Source organism: Tricharina praecox, assembly GCF_024521635.1.
Source record: "Tricharina praecox strain CBS 144465 chromosome Unknown BZA05scaffold_3, whole genome shotgun sequence".
NCBI lineage: Eukaryota > Fungi > Ascomycota > Pezizomycetes > Pezizales > Pyronemataceae > Tricharina > Tricharina praecox.
In genome coordinates, this window is record NW_026250405.1 from 408,164 (window position 1) to 424,513 (window position 16,350).

At 51.6% G+C, this 16,350-nt stretch overlaps 4 protein-coding genes across 4 annotated transcripts; 2 read left to right on the top strand and 2 right to left on the bottom strand.

Moving 5' to 3' along the window:
- Positions 1-393: 393 nt before the first annotated feature.
- Positions 394-3,554, top strand: BZA05DRAFT_441536 (uncharacterized protein; the record flags this gene model as incomplete). The annotated part of the gene is made up of 5 exons (XM_051486670.1): positions 394-468; positions 534-632; positions 696-892; positions 2,316-2,667; positions 2,724-3,554. The coding sequence occupies 5 exons, from the start codon at positions 394-396 to the stop codon at positions 3,552-3,554; spliced, it is 1,554 nt and encodes a 517-aa protein (XP_051342863.1).
- A 1,807-nt stretch (positions 3,555-5,361) lies between these two features.
- On the bottom strand, positions 5,362-6,793 carry BZA05DRAFT_471042 (uncharacterized protein). The gene is made up of 5 exons (XM_051487938.1): positions 6,543-6,793; positions 6,416-6,479; positions 6,233-6,338; positions 5,735-6,171; positions 5,362-5,664 (listed from the first exon to the last, which is right to left on the bottom strand). Exons 1-5 carry the CDS (start codon positions 6,757-6,759, stop codon positions 5,556-5,558), a joined length of 933 nt encoding a protein of 310 aa, XP_051342864.1. The 5' UTR covers positions 6,760-6,793; the 3' UTR covers positions 5,362-5,555.
- Positions 6,794-11,843: 5,050 nt separating this feature from the next.
- On the bottom strand, positions 11,844-12,860 carry BZA05DRAFT_415620 (uncharacterized protein; the record flags this gene model as incomplete). The annotated part of the gene is made up of 3 exons (XM_051485324.1): positions 11,844-11,930; positions 11,983-12,498; positions 12,570-12,860. 3 exons carry the CDS (start codon positions 12,858-12,860, stop codon positions 11,844-11,846), a joined length of 894 nt encoding a protein of 297 aa, XP_051342865.1.
- A 769-nt stretch (positions 12,861-13,629) lies between these two features.
- On the top strand, positions 13,630-14,673 carry BZA05DRAFT_471043 (uncharacterized protein; the record flags this gene model as incomplete). Its single annotated transcript, XM_051487939.1, has 2 exons — positions 13,630-13,952; positions 14,012-14,673. Exons 1-2 carry the CDS (start codon positions 13,724-13,726, stop codon positions 14,671-14,673), a joined length of 891 nt encoding a protein of 296 aa, XP_051342866.1. The 5' UTR covers positions 13,630-13,723.
- Positions 14,674-16,350: the final 1,677 nt, after the last annotated feature.

Below are 16,350 nucleotides of genomic sequence, written 5' to 3' on the forward strand. Positions count from 1 at the left end.
TTAGCCGAAGAGAGGGCTATGTAATCTGATAGACTGCTGCAATATGCTCGGTCACATTTGCTTCAGCGTGATACAGACATGATCCTCTATCTATGGGATGGTAGAAAGCCTGAGTAGCTCTGTAGCTTGCGATCAAGCGCACTTGAATGCTATGGTACACCATACTCGTTGCATATCCCTGAAATATGTGCGCTTTCCTAGAGTGGATATGACGATTCTATGACCTTTGCCAATCTATGTGTTTAATGCAGACGTGCCGATGGTAGATATCGACAATCGTAAGTCCCCCCCCTCCCCTCCTCTCTCCACAACATACATACGCCCCACACATAAACCGCCCCTCGCATATACTTCATCTATAATTGTTTGCGAACTGCGCTCACAGTTAAATAGATGGTTGCACCACCTTTTCCTGCTGCCTACGGGCACCTCCTCCGTGACCGCGCCACCATCAAGGCGCCGGTCATGGTAAGCTAATCCCTCTTCCCTCACCACCAATTGATGCATCACTCACTCACTCGATTTTCCCGTAGCTTTCGCCGGGCGTCATCCCGAAGAAGAGAGCCCTTCGCCCCAAGAAGCCCAGCCGTCGGCCAATTGGGGCCAAGGATACTAAAAGCCGGCGCGCCAAAGTACGTTCATTCATGCTGATCCATCCCTGTATCTACTGTATCTATATCTCTAACAATGCACAGAGAGCCGTGGCTGCCACCACCACCACAGCCGCCGCCGCCACCACCTCCAAGGGTCAGCCCAAGCAACCGCCCAAGGCCATCAAGTACTGGATGGTCCTCTCTCCAGCTGGCAGGAGGAGAATCATCCATATCGCCGAGGTTTCGGAGGTGCCCGAGGACGCGATCTCGGTTGAGATCGTGGTCCCTGCCTCCCACCGGTTTTTGGACTGGCCCACGGTGGCAAGATTGAAGGGGGAGGGAGAGGGAGAGGGGAAGTGGGAGGAACAGGAACAAGAATAAAAGTTTTATCTCTTTTAAGTCAAACTTCTCGTGAACCGTCCGTAGTAGTCTGCCAGTGTTGTCATCTAAAATCAACCCTGAATTCGCTTTCGCTGTGTAGAACAGAGCGGTTTTGCAAACAGCTCTTTTGCCAAACCCCTCTAGGCCGACGGCGAGGTCAAGGAGAGAGCAAATACAGAAGAGGAGGTAGAGGTTGAACCTCTATTCTGTAGTGGATGATCAAGAAATAAGAAGAAGAAGAACCCCCGCCGCACGACCCAGCTGAATTCCCCCTTCCCCCCACTTAGTCGACTCCGCCATGCCCATCAACGTTGACGGATCCCCACTACTAGCATCCACATTTCCCCCCCTGACAGCTCATACTACACTTCCTCCTCTCACCGATAGGTCTTCCGTCACTCCACCACGCCGGTTTTTCGAACGGGGCCCCACTAAGAGTTTTCCTTGTGTTGAGCTGGTCAGCAACTTTCCCATTTGCGGAAGTGAAAGCCTCAGATTATTTACCTGGCTGTTGCTGCGGGGGTTGCAAGCCATGTATATTTTTGCCGCTCTTCAAACCTTAGTCGATGTACTAACGTGCGATCCGAAGGCCATGAGAATTGAGGAGAAGACAAAATAAGCGGAATAATGTAATGGTGGAAGACAACTAGCAAGATGGCAGACGATAGACGATTAGGTAAATATTTAGTTTTAATGGTATTCTTTGGGGAATGATGCAGTGGGCTTACGTCTCAGGCGGCTGGTTGCTACGAATCACATCCAAATTGAAGTTGAAAGTGAGACGCTGTTCCCAAGAGCTTTTCCGGTGAGTACGTGTGAAATGTGAGTTGGTGCAGTCCGGACTGCACAGACTGCATCAGTCCAGCCATAAAATTAAACGGTGGTGTGTATGTAGTCTGTCCTTCCAACATTTTGCCGCCACAGACTACAGTCAACTGCCACTTTCTGATATTCTGGGGTCGAACTGTGTGGCTGGCTGATTGATATCGCACAGAATTTCGTGGTCGAACCACGTGTGGCGCCGCTGCTGGAAGACGGAAGAGCATACAAGATCATCGAAGGTGTAAAGACTTATAAAACCTCACTGATTTCTCACATTTTTCCTTCAAAGTTCATCACTGATCTCTCATATTTCTTATACAAAGTTCATCACTGATCTCTCATATTTCCTCTACAAAGTTCATCACTGATCTCTAACATTTTCCATACAAAGTACAGCATGAGGAGGAAGTACAATATATCACGTGGTTTCACTCGCCTTCACCCTGTGAACAGCCCCAGGAGCCGCCTTCAACATTTAAGCCGCTGAAAAGCTCTCCTCTTCACTCACAACACCCACAGAAATAGCTCCGACAGCAACAACTTCGACAGCAACAATGCCGGCAGCAGCACCAGCACCACCGAAATCATGCAGGTATTTCACAAACCGCTACCACCGAAAGCTGAAGCGATGGAGGCTTCCTTGAATCAGATGCAGGCTCTCTTGAGTCAGATGCAGGCGGCCAGTCAGGCCGACCCACAGGGGCTCTCTAACCCATCCCGCGTGGATGTCACCGTCACTCCGGGTCAATACGTCGCAACCTTCAATCTCGAAATGATCACCGGCATCCGCAGTCTGATAGAGTTCATCAGTCTGGCGTGGGCACCGGGCATTCTCCGGCCCTTTTGTTGGATTCATACTCTAGAGAAAAACGTACCGCTACCCCCATACCCCACTTATGCGCATATAGCCGACTAACTTGAATAAAGGAACATATCCGCGGCACCAGGTGGCTCAAAGATACACTCACAAACTTCAATTACAAGGACAACTCAATCCGAGATCAGGTCAACGTCATTGAAGACATCTATGACATTGAAGACACCGATGACATTGAGGACACCGAAAACGAGGAACCCTTAGTCAGGCTGTACCAGCTCCAGGCTGTACCAGCTCCAGGCTGTACCAGCTCCAGGCTGTACCAGCTCCAGGCTGTACCAGCTCCAGGCTGTACCAGCTCCAGGCTGTACCAGCTCCAGGCTGATGCGTTCACACTCACTGAACAAATCGCCAGAAGCAAGATTAGTCAGGAGCTGGTACAGCTTCAACAGCATGGCCTCCCTCTCAATACGGTCCTAGCATATGTTGGCAATGATGCCACCGACAAGGTGCTTTCCAACTACGGATTTCCAAAGCAAGCAGATGATGCCGAGAACGCCGCTCTTTCTTCTAACGGTGCAGGTGTCGGATCTGACGGGGATTACCACTCGGCTGGTAGTGGAATTCGTGAAGACAACCAGGAGGAGGAGGAAGACGACAACGAGGAGGAGGAGGAAGAAGACGACCAGAAAGAAGAGGAAGGCACGGTTCCAAACAGCTGCCCGGTCCCCGGCTGTTTCAGAAATGGCATGTCTTACACCGAGCATACGAGTTTACAGAGGCATATTCTCACTCACCATGCCGATCTCACGGATCCAAAGATCAAGAAGGCCTGTCGTATGGAGTGGAGCATGCACGTTTCTGGAAATCCGCGTGGACAGGAGATCGAGAAGCTGTTTGGCCCGTGGCCTGGGCAGGCGCCGCCACCTCCGAAGCAGTAAGGCTGGGTAAGGTAACTCACCAGTACTAGTGTATCAATCTTGAATCTTGTCTCGCTCCAGTCGCTTCCAATTGTGGTGTTCTGGTTTTAGTCACTGGTGCCTCGCTAAAAACATTGCACCACTTTTTTGATCCGAAGTGTACTTATCTCCTCAACCCCCACCCCAACCTCGAGCAGCGTGATAGACTGGGACGCAGTGAGAGCCAGAGCGCAGGAAAAGGTACGGGCTGGACGGCCGGAGATACCGGCATATGAGGGAAGAAATGAGGCGTTAGACTAGATCATTCTGGATGCAGGAATTGAGTGGGGAAGCGAGCTTTGATGTGGGGTTTTGAGAAAGCCTGACGCTTTTCCTTTTCATTTTGTCATCTTATTTGTATTCTTTCTTTCTGTCTTTCTTTCAATGTGCGGATGGGCGGGCGGAGAGCAATAGGGAACCCACATCGAGCTCGCGGCCAGCGGTCGGAGACGGTGGGGTGGAAGTGGACGTGTGTACAGCCATGATCTGATAGGGTCGAATGCTATGATGATGACAAAACAAAAACCTTAGAATGTTTGGTTTTGTTTAATCAGTAGATAATTGTTTTGCGCGTTTGTCGCTATTCCTCGCTGTGGGAATGTGTTCATTGGTGCTCACTGGTATGTCGAGTGACCTTGTTTGATGTCACACATCTGTCGACACCTTGGAATGTAGCGGTGTTTGCTGCCAAACAAACTTTGGAGTCGCGGCTAGTGCGCTAGAAGTGGTTGCTTGGAATTTCACCAAATCCACCTATAAAACCCTCCTTTCCTCCCAACTCTTCCTCCCATTCTCCTTCCTCTCCCCACTCATTGAATTCTTCTGCTTCCTTCCCGTCTGGCACTAATTAGTGATTCATGCTACTGAGTTAGATTAGTTTTATTATTTTCCGCGGGCCGATATCGACGATAGGGATACCGGCAGTAGTGCTACCTTCCCTCCCTCCTAGCCGGTGCATGATTCGTCCGGGAGCTGCATGGCCTGGAGAGCGGTGGCAATGGTTTAACCCCCCCCCCTGCAACTGCAGTGCCATTTTCGCGAAGCCAAGACAATTGATTGCTGCCTGAATAAAACGACGAGCGCCCCCCCCCCGGACCCGGCCCCCGAGCCCCCCGCAAGCAGCAAGCAGCACACCAGATGTAGTTAGCCCAACCTTGCAAAATGAACCGTGTAACCCGGAAATTCGGATTTGGTTTTTTTTTCTTCTTCCTCGTATCCTCCTCATCCACTCTCCCCTCCTCATCCACCCTCTCCTCCTCATCCGCCCTCCCCCCCCTCTCTCTCGATGATCGAGGATGAGAGTCTGCTCAACGACTGCGGGAGTGCGTTGGCGGACGGCGGGGTGGACAGAAAGCCCTCTATGAGGAACGGGGTCCAAGACACAACGCTAGCCGTAAGGGTCTTAGAGCAGCGTGGTGACGGCCTTCGCCTTGCACAAGAACGCTCAGGAGTCAGGACTTCACAACCTATATTCCTCCGATATACAACAGCGAGGATGGAGATTCATACAGAGAATGCCCAGGACGGGTGAGGTATAGAAACTATTAACATTATCTGTGTGCGAGGTGTGGAGTGCAGGCTAAGGAAAGAGAGTAGGGACTGAATTGCTAAGCTATAAGCTCGAAAATCGGAATGCCCGAAGCAGGACCTCGAGGACGGGCAATTGACGAACCTAGGTGATGCACGCAAAAGAATCATAGATCTGAAGCCGGTGGTATTTCTTTAGTTCAATTCCGTATTTTACGTCTTGCCTGGATCTGTGAATATACAAATTTGTCCTCTTCATCTTCTCCTTCCCCGAGATTACCAGTGGGCAAGAGATGGGCAATAAACGTTTCCATATATTCAAAAAAAGATAGATACGCCGCCCAAAAACAGAATAAATCGACGGAAATCCCCCCAAAATAACGCCAAAAACCTCAAAAGACCATACAAAATCATTCCAAATTAACCATACAAATTGCGCATAAATATACGGAAACATCATTTTTTCCATGACGTGCGCCTTCCATTCCCTTGATATAACCTCTGCAGGCAGGCTTGCAGCTTCGTATTATCAGCCTGGATACTCTTGTGCCGACCGGTAACATGCCTGCCACACAGATTAGTCGGTATTACATTGACCCATCGGCGATCGCGGATCGGTGGGGTTCATCTCCTACCTCTGGAAATTATCGCTCCGGTTGAATGCCCTCTTTCCGTTGGGGCAGAAGGGGCACTTCTGTCCCCTCCGTTCATGTATCGATGCAACGTGTCTCTGCAATGCGTTGGCCCGCTTGAAGCTTTGGCGGCACGACTTCTCGGAGCAAGTGTAATCGCCCCCATTCGACGACGAAGAAAGATCCTCATGATCGTCGGTTTTGCCGTCACAGGGAGATGACGATTTGGATCGTGAGGATCTGGGAGAACAGCTGGTTTTACTGAGGGGACTGCTGCAATCGAATCCAAAAAAGAGTTCCAGTTCCCGGTCTAGCTCCATCAGATTGAACCCAATGGGCGTCTCGATATCTTCTAGTCGAGAGTAGTATCCGGACATGTCCGCGTTCACAAGTTTGTGTGAAGATGGCACCGAATCGAAGTTTGCAATTGGTCCCTCGTCCTGAGTGCCAAGACAACCCCGATCAGTCACATCCCGCAAAGTAGGAATGGGAGCTGTTTACCGCAAGACGGAAGAAGAGTGATGGATAGTTCATCTCGTTCATCGTACTCTCGAAGTGTGTGAATACATCTCTCAGACGCTGCTCCTCTTCGCCTTGAGGCGGAACACTGAGGGATAGTCAGTGCCCATTGCCCAGTGCCAGTCAATGCGAACAGCTCCGTGGCTGTCTTCACGGGATACTTACGTGGCCATTGCTTGCAGAACGTCGATTATCTCAGCAATTGCTTTCTCCCGCTCGCTCGGAAGCACTGGAGCCGGAAGTCAGCAGCCGCTCTTCCGGGAATAACCCATGACGGAGGAGGGGGCTCTACCAGATCGGGATTCCTTAGTATCACCGAAAGCTTCAGGGTTCGCAAGATCTTGCCAATAGCGAATATGCTGTTGAAGCTCGGCCATGCTGGTGGGAGTTGACAAGTTGTGGCTCATGAAATCCAGATCAACGGCGGAGGAAGATGCGAGATAGCCCCAGATGTCTTCACTGTCACCAGTGTGTGCTGGGAGTGGGTCGGGGTTGTCGCTGAAGTCCATTCTGATAGTTGTGGTTGATAGGATTGATGGTGTGATACGGAGGGGGAGAAGTGATAGTGGACGGGGGAGGGGGGAGAGACCCCTACTTATAAGAGTTGGCGGGTGGGAAGTAGGTGTGGGCGCTGTGCATGGTCACGTGACCGCCGCGCCATAGCATTGGCTGATCACTCCCTCCTCCTCACCCATCCGTCATCCCGGTAGTTGCTGAGCCCACCCCCCATGCCCCGCACCACCATCCTCTTCGAAGACTCTGCACTCCCAACCATTTTAGCTGGAAAATGTTCGGAAACGTCATTGCTGTTGGCTGGCTGGGCGAATGGCCGTCGAGGAGGTATTTTGAACATTTTCGATTGTCTGTGGCTTTCAAGGGGCGTAGATCGATGGCATATAGCCTTAAAACGTAGTCGCCGCTGTAGAACAGAACTACCACTCTGTAGACTTTAGTGCTAGGGTACTGACGAGGTGCTGATGGCGGAGGTTGGATGATAGTCTCTGGCTCTCCCTCATACCCGCAAGGTCGAGCCGGAGCTCGAAAATTGAAACGGGGATACTTCTTTCATGACACACAGTACCAGTTGTAATGTGACTGGATTGCCAAAGTCTAACACGTCCGGCCAGCCGGCGTGGGACATACACAGCAGACTTTGCTACTGCACCACGGGTGTTCCCACCCCTCTCTTTTCTAAGCTTCAAAAATCACGCCACCACACAGCAGCTTCGAAGAGAGGGTGATCGTAAATAGTACGACTGCCTATACCAAAACCTAGGAGCATTCCCTATCAAGCTCAAGCGGCTGGCGGATAGAGCTAGTCATAATGAATCACTCGGAGTGCCACATCAGTACGTTTTCTGTGAAGGCGATTCATTAACCCCGGACATATGGCTTTCAGCTACTGTTATGATCCTCAAATTTGGTCTAGCAAGTTTTCTTCCACCTGGTTTTACTGGAGGTAGAGTGGAGATCATAGTTGACGTCTATTGCGACATCTATTGGACTGCTACAGAGGACCTTTTCGGATTCGGGCGAACAAATCACATACCCGGTCATATTTTGTGTCGTACAATATAGCTACTCATGAGCGAACAACATACCCGGTCATATTTTGTTTCGCTGCGCCTGCATGCAGGATAGGAGGATGGGAAAACGTGGGGGCGTCCTTCACCACATGTCACTCGGCCTGCACTCAAATGACTTCCCTTCGCTTCTGTGATGATACTGCGCTCCACACAGCACCTCGCGCTACTTAACTGTGCTCCAAGTGATTTCTTTATTGAGATACTCCCTTGGGAAACCCCCCGTTTTCATGAGGCGACGTTGAAAAAAGAAACGCTGCGCTAAGCGGAAAGAGGAGTGCTTGTCCACTTTCGGTTAGGTCCCATGCAGCACAGGCCCCAGGGCCTTAGGCAGGGAAGGCAAGGGAGTCACACCATGCGCGTCGGTACCAGATTCCTGCACCCACAATTTTCGGCTGACTGGCAAACATCAGCCCATAACATCGCCCGGCGCACGGCTAATCAATCTTATCGATAATCACACGTACTGCGCCACGGATGCCTCTGCTTCCTGTAGGCTACTCTCGCCACAGTTTGCTGGAGAATTCACTGCACTTCTAGGAATAATTTGGCATGTATCATGGATTCTATTAACTCAACACTTTAGCACGAAAGGTCGCTCTACTTTGTAGTGCATCGCGCATAACTAATCCGGGCCGCCTCCAGCGTTACCCTCCGTTGCTTAGCAACCAGGAGAGATGGTTAGCCCTTTGGAGTGCGTAGTCGCATTGTGGCGGGCGGAGTGGCTTGCAGGCGCCTCAGAGTGTACCAACTTTGCGAATATTCGACTCATATTCCTCGAGCTCCCATCGTATGCACAGATGATGCGAGAAATCAAAGAATCCGTCGTGAGTACATCCGCATTACTGTGGCGTTGGGCTGACTGAGGATGCGGGACAGGCACAGACCCAGTGGCGGGCTGGTTGGGTGTACTCTACAGTAAGCAGTGTGTCCGGAGTTCCGGGGACCGATCTACGACCAGAATTAGTAAAGGTACCCGGTATGACATCGCCTCGGAAATCGACGCCAGATATCTACCATAGAACAATTCCAAAAGCTTACTGACTGGTGCCAACTTCATCATTCGCTTCCCCATCGTTACCATCGGATCTTCCGATTAAGCGATTCCTGAGTTTTCTAGGGTCGTCTGGAGGAAAACAGGCGTCAGCAGAACATTCAATTCCCTCATATTCTCATCCATGATCCTCCTCCTCTCTATGGCAAGATCCCTGTCCGACAGAGCTGGTGCATGGGCTGAGTACCGTGCAGCTACCGAAGGCTTAAGAGCGGGAGAGGTCTTGACCCTCTTAGCTGCCTGAGCCTAACCCCCGGGGGCCTTCGGCAAAGAATGCTGACGAGTAGGAGATGCTGGAGAAGCTACGAGCACATGGATGCCACTGCGCAGCAGCACATGTCCGAGTGATCGTCGATGCAGCTCGTACGCTTGGCCGTGCATCTCTGGGATGAAGTACCCCCGATGATCCTCGATGATCTTGGGGGCCTCGGGGGAGGCAGTAGTAGTAATTGTAGCAGTGGTAGTGGCGGTAACTGCGGTTGTGATTGCGCGGGATACGGCGTCGGTTCCGGGCAGAGAACATCCATTTATTTTCGCATGCGGCCTGTCTGGACTACGGCGACCAAATTCTTGCCGAAAAATAGGGTACTCACAGACTATTATCGGCCTGGGCGAGTGATATGGAGAGTATGAGCAGAAACAAAGAGGGAAGACGACGAGTGATCTTATCTTTGGTCATAATTGCTTGCGACCTCCCTATCTAGATGATGGGAGTATACACACACCGCTTCATCGATCACCATCCAGATCCGACCGAGAGGCTTTTTCCTCACAAGATCTCCTCTACCGGCGAGGTTCTTGCCCTCCGAGTGATTCCGGGTGATTGAGACCAGGAAAGCGTTAAGATGTAACTTCCGATGAGGAAACACCTACGGGACTTGCTGTAGTTAACTTGCTCGCTCTCGCATAAATAATTTCAGGGGCAACTCAAGAGGTGAGAAGGCAAAGGTCTATTCTCTTAGTCACGTGTGAGAGACATGGTAGTCCGCAGTCACTGTTGTTGCTCCTACTATCGCTGCGCGAGAGAATGAGATTAAATTTCCAGCTCCCTGGAAGGAGAACGATGCCCGGAGCCTGCTGTTTTTCGTATTGCGAGAGTTTTTTATATGCATTCGTGGAATGAAAGGAATGCATGTTGACCGTGTTATGGAATCCCAGTAAACCAATCGGATACCTTTCCCGGCGCTATCTAATATCACCACAGCGATAAGGATCATGACGGCCGTCCAATCGGTGGGAGAAGTCAGTGAGTCCTATGTATCCTCAGGAAGTACGCAGCTTTTCTGTGTGGGTATGTAACCCCCGGGGCCCACGAGCTAGTGCCTAGGTTGGAACCATACCATAGACGCTATAGCCGCAGTTTCTTCTCGTAGACCATCTGTCGGGTGAAGGAACTGTACTCACTTCCGCATGTGGAGATGCACCGAGGAAACGCACTTCGACAGGGCGCACTAGGTAGTGGTCACGCCTGATTCGCCCCCTCAGTAGTTAGTAATTCGAGTATATAGTCGGGAACTAGCAGGCGCGAGCCCTGCTCATGGTTCGGGGTGTGATGTTTGATGTTTGGCGCGGTCTGTCGGCTGTGCAAAAGCTGTCGATGTTGATTGCACATAGTTTACGATCTGCTCGGCACCTTCCAGGCAGGCTGCATACGTATCTGCGGTCGCCCACATGATATCAAACTGAGGGGAACCCGTGGCCGGTCAACAAAGACGGCAGCTCTATTCACCATCGGTCCGATGTTTTGTGTTTGCTCTCTATAAATATTCCCACTTCCCGCTCCTCCATCAGGCCACCGTTCTTCCCGCTTTCTCTCCACAAACCACCCAACAGTGTCCGCTCAACTCACCTCCCTCCGTAGCCAAAACCCGTCGGACATAGTTTTGGCCTTCCTGACTGTCGGTGTGGTGCTCATTATCAACCCCATTGCGGTGGCGGGCTTCGGCGCATTGAGCCCGGTGGCTGGTAGTATTTCCCACTCCTCCTCGTCCTCCCAGTATACAGCGGCTAAATTACGACGCGTGCGGGGGTAATAGGCTCTCTCGCGACGGGCTGGCAGGCAAGCATGGGCGGTTCCGTCGCCGCGGGCAGTGCATTCAATATCCTGCAAAGCATGGGAATGCTAGGATCCTTAGCGATCCCGGCTGCGGGTGTGACCGTGGTAGCTGGAGCGGCTGTTGCTGGTGCTGCTGGAGGTGAGGTGGATAGGTGGGCGAAGGGGGACTACGGTGAGCCGGTGAAGGATTGGTGGAATGGAAAACATGGGCCGGTCGTGTCGCAGTGGTGGAACGGGACCGAGACGCCGGTTCTGAACTAGTTAGGTCATGTCGCTGGTGGGAAGAAGTGAGCAGGGCTGGACTTCGTGTGTGAAATTTGCGAGTCGGAGTAGTCTTCAATCAGATTTCGTTTTCCCAAACAAACTGATCTCGTCATTGTTCTCCATCTGTAGCCTCGCGCATTCCATACTCTGTCCACTCCCGCTATGGTGCAAACTTTGCAATCCCGCATTCCGCCTGGCCGGTCGATGGATTCGGGAATGGGTTGTGTAACAGCCGATCGGATCCGTGATGGTTAGTGTCTCTGGATTTCTCTGCGGCGATATACCTACAACATCGTAGTGGCACTTTTTCTTCTAAGATGAGTTGCAGACATCAGATGGGAATTCAAGTAGGAATCTTTATAAATTCCATCAGCATTCCCGATGAGGAAGTTCTTCGTGCAGGAAGAAACCTATGCAAAGAAAGCACCTATCTAATGGTACAAACAACACAACGAACCACAGATCATTAAAGACGTAAGACACGACTGAAAACTGCCCTCGTAAAGCCTTGCCAAGTACAAAATCCTTTCGTCCCATACCTAGCAGAAAAAGATAACATTCAAACTCTCCGAAATCTCAGATCCAGATCATGCAAGAACCATTTCGCTTTCAGGACAGCAAAGCCACGCATGTGCCTTACTCGGTGTTGGTGATCAAACTGCCATCTCGAGCACTGTTCGGCTTGGTGTCGTTTCCCTCGTGGGTATCTTTCTTGCGAGCCGGCTGCTTTCCGGTCAGTCCCCATGCTACTAACATCGGCCATAGTTGACCTCACCTCTATGCGATCATCTGAGTCCTTCTTGATGCTCCCCTTGTGCAGTTCCTTGTACACTTCTGCCATCATCTTCTCCGCACGCTTCTCCGCACGCCTCTGCGCACGCTGCCTCATTTCGATCTTCTTCTCAAGTCTCGTGATGATGTTCTTGAGAAGGGTCCTAGACTGTACCATGTCTTCAAACTCCCTGTCGACTGCGGCCAGCCTCTTTCCCACTCCTGTCGGTCCCCAAGCCTCGATATGTTGGAGGCAATCCTCCCTCATGGTATACAACTCGATTGAGAGGCTGTTGATACGCTTCATCTGACGATAACATCCCTGTTGGAAACTCAGGGTCGCGGTCCCCAGGTTATCCGGGCTGAAACCATAATCCGCGGGGTGTAGCCACTTCCGAGCGTCTTCGGTATACAAATGGATTTCCTCACGGAGGCTGGCAATGGTCTTCTTATGCCACTTGAGACAATCGTTGTAAACGGCGGCTGACAAGTTCTTGGGAGGATCGGATGCGACGGTAGTCTGACAGTGTTAGAAGCCGGAGCATGAGACTATAGCCATATTGTCAAGCACGGCAAGAGTGAATAACTCACCGACACTTCTTTCCCCATGAATAGGGCCTTGGGAGTGTGCTTAATCGATGTATCAAGAGACGAAGCCGTGTTTTCGGGATCTCTGGCAGCAGAAGAGCTCGAGGTCGACGTATTGACTGGGGCCGTGGTATTATGGGACTCGGCAGGCACAGATGTAGTGTGGGAAGCAGGAGCTGTCGGGTTAAAGAGATTGAAACTCGCAGGTTTTTTCAGAATTGGAATGATGGTTGGGCGAATGGTGGCCTTCCCCTCGTTGCTATCCATCTTGGTGTCATTCTGGTCGGGATCCATTTCGCTATTTGAATCGTAGTGCGGCGGTCTCGATTGTAGATACTGATACTTGGTTATTGTCGATGTGTTGAGGAAGGCTGGTATGATGTAGTTGAAAGAATGATTCGAAGGGAAGAGAGTATAGTGGTCCCTGAGTCTGTACGGCCTCATTTGCACACACGCTAGCGCTTCTTCTACAAGTTGTCCTTCAAAGGGCTTGGAGAGAGATCACTGACACTAGGGTTACGAGAGGAACTTCGAATGAACTATCTAGAGAGAGGATATCGGTTTATTGCCGCTCACGGCCTTTCTACTCATTTCGCTGTTGTCTACTCTCTATCACATGATGAAATTATTAGGCTTAAAGTTCCACTTCTGAACATAGGTGATAGTCAGGTAGAAAATGGATATTGCATTCTGGAGGTTTCCGTTAGAAGATAGGGTTTGTAGATAGGGTTTGTAGATAACCGCAATAGGGCAAATACAGAGTGAGCAGTTCATGATGGACTGTCCTCCATCACATGGTATCACTCACGCCTTGGCAGTCTTCCCAACACAGCACAAATCCACTTGCGTCAAGCTGCGTCTACAATATTTGTTTAGTATGCAGCGGCGCAGCATTAGGATGTGGTGGTAGAGCTTTCTCTTGACGCCGCGGAGCTGGCAGGAAAGGTTGGGAAGTTGGTGGTCGACCCAGTCTAGTAAGGCTGCATGCGACAATAAGTTGATGTTCTCTCTCTCAAATCCACTTACGTCAAGCTGCGTCTACAATATTTGTTCCAAATCCCAGCACCTACACACCTCTTCCTCTCAAGGACTCCTCCACCTCTTCGTCTCCCTAACATCTACACCCATCCTCCTCTACCCTACTACATCATCCAGTCATGCCCCCACATCACCGCCGCTATTTGTGCCTGTCTACGAGAATCAAGTCAACACTTACTCCTTTCAGCGGAGGTGCTCTGGCCGAGCAAGATCACAGTCCTGCTCCGACCGGTACCCGGAAGAGGGAGCTGTCAGCGATGACAGAGGAAACACCAGCGAAGCAACCTCCAACGAAGCGACCCAGAGTCAGCGATGCAGTCTCCGACAGCGACAGCGACATGCTCGGCGGTAAGCATAAACACCCAGTGCACAAGTTCATCTACCGACCGCACACTAACGCACCACAGCCACGGCCACGGAGGGGGACACGTCGACGACGACTACATCCTCGGGCGAGACATTCACTTCCGTCAGTTCCGCCAGTTCTCCGTCCGGCGTCGCAGCCACCTTCGCCCGTTTCGAGATCACTCCAGCCACGGCCACGGAGGGGGGCACGTCGACGGCGACCACATCCTTGGGGGAGACGTCATTCGCCTCCGCCAGCTCCGCCGGTTCTCCGTTTGCCGCCGCCGCCAAGTTCGCCCGTATCGAGCTCACACCAGCCGCCGCCGCCGGGGACGAATCCGCCACCCCGCTCTCCGAACTATCTCAAAAGCCCAGCTTTGGCAGCATGGGCAGCTTCGACGCCTGGCGCTCGCGCATGTTCCAGCAGCTCGAGCATGCTCTCCCGCCGAAAGTCTCGATCGACTGGAACGAGGATGCCAGCGAGCTGGCCGTCCGCGACCGCACCCTGCTCCCCGGAAGGGATACCATCGTCATCGGCTTCAAGAAGCTGTACTCCGCGAACGTGAGAACGGTGCAGAAGGGCCCGTTGGTGCTGAGGAAGGGGTTCGGTCCCGGTGATACCTGGTGGGGTAGGGCGGCGGAGATGAGGAGCCTCGTGTTTGTGCACGTGGATGAGTTTCCGGAGAGGATGATCAGCGCTTTGGGGAAGAGGAAGCGCCGCTAAGAGATATGGGGGGACATGTTGCTGCGACGAGCAAAATTTTCTCGTGTTTTTTTTTATGCTTTCTTTCTCACGACATATGGCATTATCATGGGTGGCATCTTTCTATGCGTTTTAGTATGGCGATTGTGTCTAAGGGATATCCTGACCATGAGATTTCATATGGCGCAGTTCTTGGGTTTCTCTTGGGATTGGCATTTACGGCAATTGTTTCTGTGGTTTGGCGTTCGGGATAGTGTACTGGGAGAAGATTGATTGGAGTTCGTCATGATGGGGTCAATCTGCTACTTCGACAATCAAAATACCTACAATCTCTTCAGTGAAGCACGCACTGAATCCGCAAGTTGAGCGGACCAAGACATACCGGGATCGAACAGATGTCAGCCATGGCCGCTGTAGACGGCTCGGAGAGGAAAAGTACTTTGGTGTCAACAGAAGAAGAATGTCGATAGTTTTAACTTCCGGCCAACCTGTATTCACCAATATCCATCCTTCCTTCAAGCCTCGAACCTCAACCGGCGATATCAATGGAGGCGTCCATAGCAGCAGCATCACACACACCTAATCACTCGCTCATCGAGTGACCGGCCAAGCAAATGTGTCCGAAAACTTCGAACTGGGCTGTGCCGTCCTCCGCTGCCGTTCACCTCCGCTGCCGGAGTGTCGATCTAGAGCTGTGCGAGTAAGTATACACGAAGTACACAGAGGCGATATGACGAGTCAAGGGCTGCGTATCTACTCATACCTATTCGTACATAACTCATTTATGACCGGCAGGGGACCGTGTACTCTGGGGTGTCGCACGGTGTTCCGGGCAGCCTTAATGCCATACCATCAATCGCCGCCACTCATGGATGTGGTGACATTACTATACAGATTGAAGGTGTCGCATGAGAATGAGCACGGACTGGAGTGTATGTAGTACCGATCCGAAGTGGATCGTGGGACGAAGTCTCGACTCTCGCCCCATCCTTCCTTAGCTAAGGATACGCCGATACCTACACGGCAGGAGTTACTTCATACACTGGGAGCAGTGGAGTGAGTAGGTAGGTGCACTGCTCATATGCATTCATGGCTGTCTTGGATTTCAAAATCCTCCCAAGTCGCCCCGTAGAGGTTGCCCGCAGTATCTAATTCTTCGAATACTAGTCACCCATGCCCGCCCACGCCGCCCCGCTTAACATCCCCGCTCCGTCCACCATCCCTCGATTCCGTTGCCGACAGCTATCAATGTACATACATCCATATACACCGGATATCCCTCGTCCCCGCCCCGTTCATCCAGTACGGTCTAGACCGCCTATCCCCCGCGCCCTACATGTACATACCCGCCCACCACAGTGGACACCTGACGTCCTCCGTCCTTCGTACTTCGTCCACCGACGCCCCGATCTCCGGCTTCATGCGTCTTCCCTACAATCGGACCCGTGAGAAAGCCAAACTCACATACTATGTCCAACCGCCACTGTGTGGCAAGATGTAGTGCTACCGAAACGGCTGTCACGACTCACGTCCTGGAGTTCGTGTCTCATGAGTCATGGCATCGACTGTTGAAAGATTGGAAGATTGGAAGAAAGACATCTCATGATTTCATTGATAGCCAAAAAACCTGGGTGCGAACTAAACCACACCAGTAACCAAGACAAGAAATAAAAAAATGTGGTAAATATGTCCGTTCTC

Coding starts and splice junctions, on each gene's coding strand:
- BZA05DRAFT_471042 (XM_051487938.1), bottom strand. CDS start 6,759: ATGGACTTCAGCGACAACCCCGACCCACTCCCAGCACACACTGGTGAC. Junction 6,339..6,415: donor GTTCTGCAAGCAATGGCCAC/GTAAGTATCCCG, acceptor ACTATCCCTCAG/TGTTCCGCCTCAAGGCGAAG. Junction 5,665..5,734: donor CGGAGCGATAATTTCCAGAG/GTAGGAGATGAA, acceptor TCTGTGTGGCAG/GCATGTTACCGGTCGGCACA.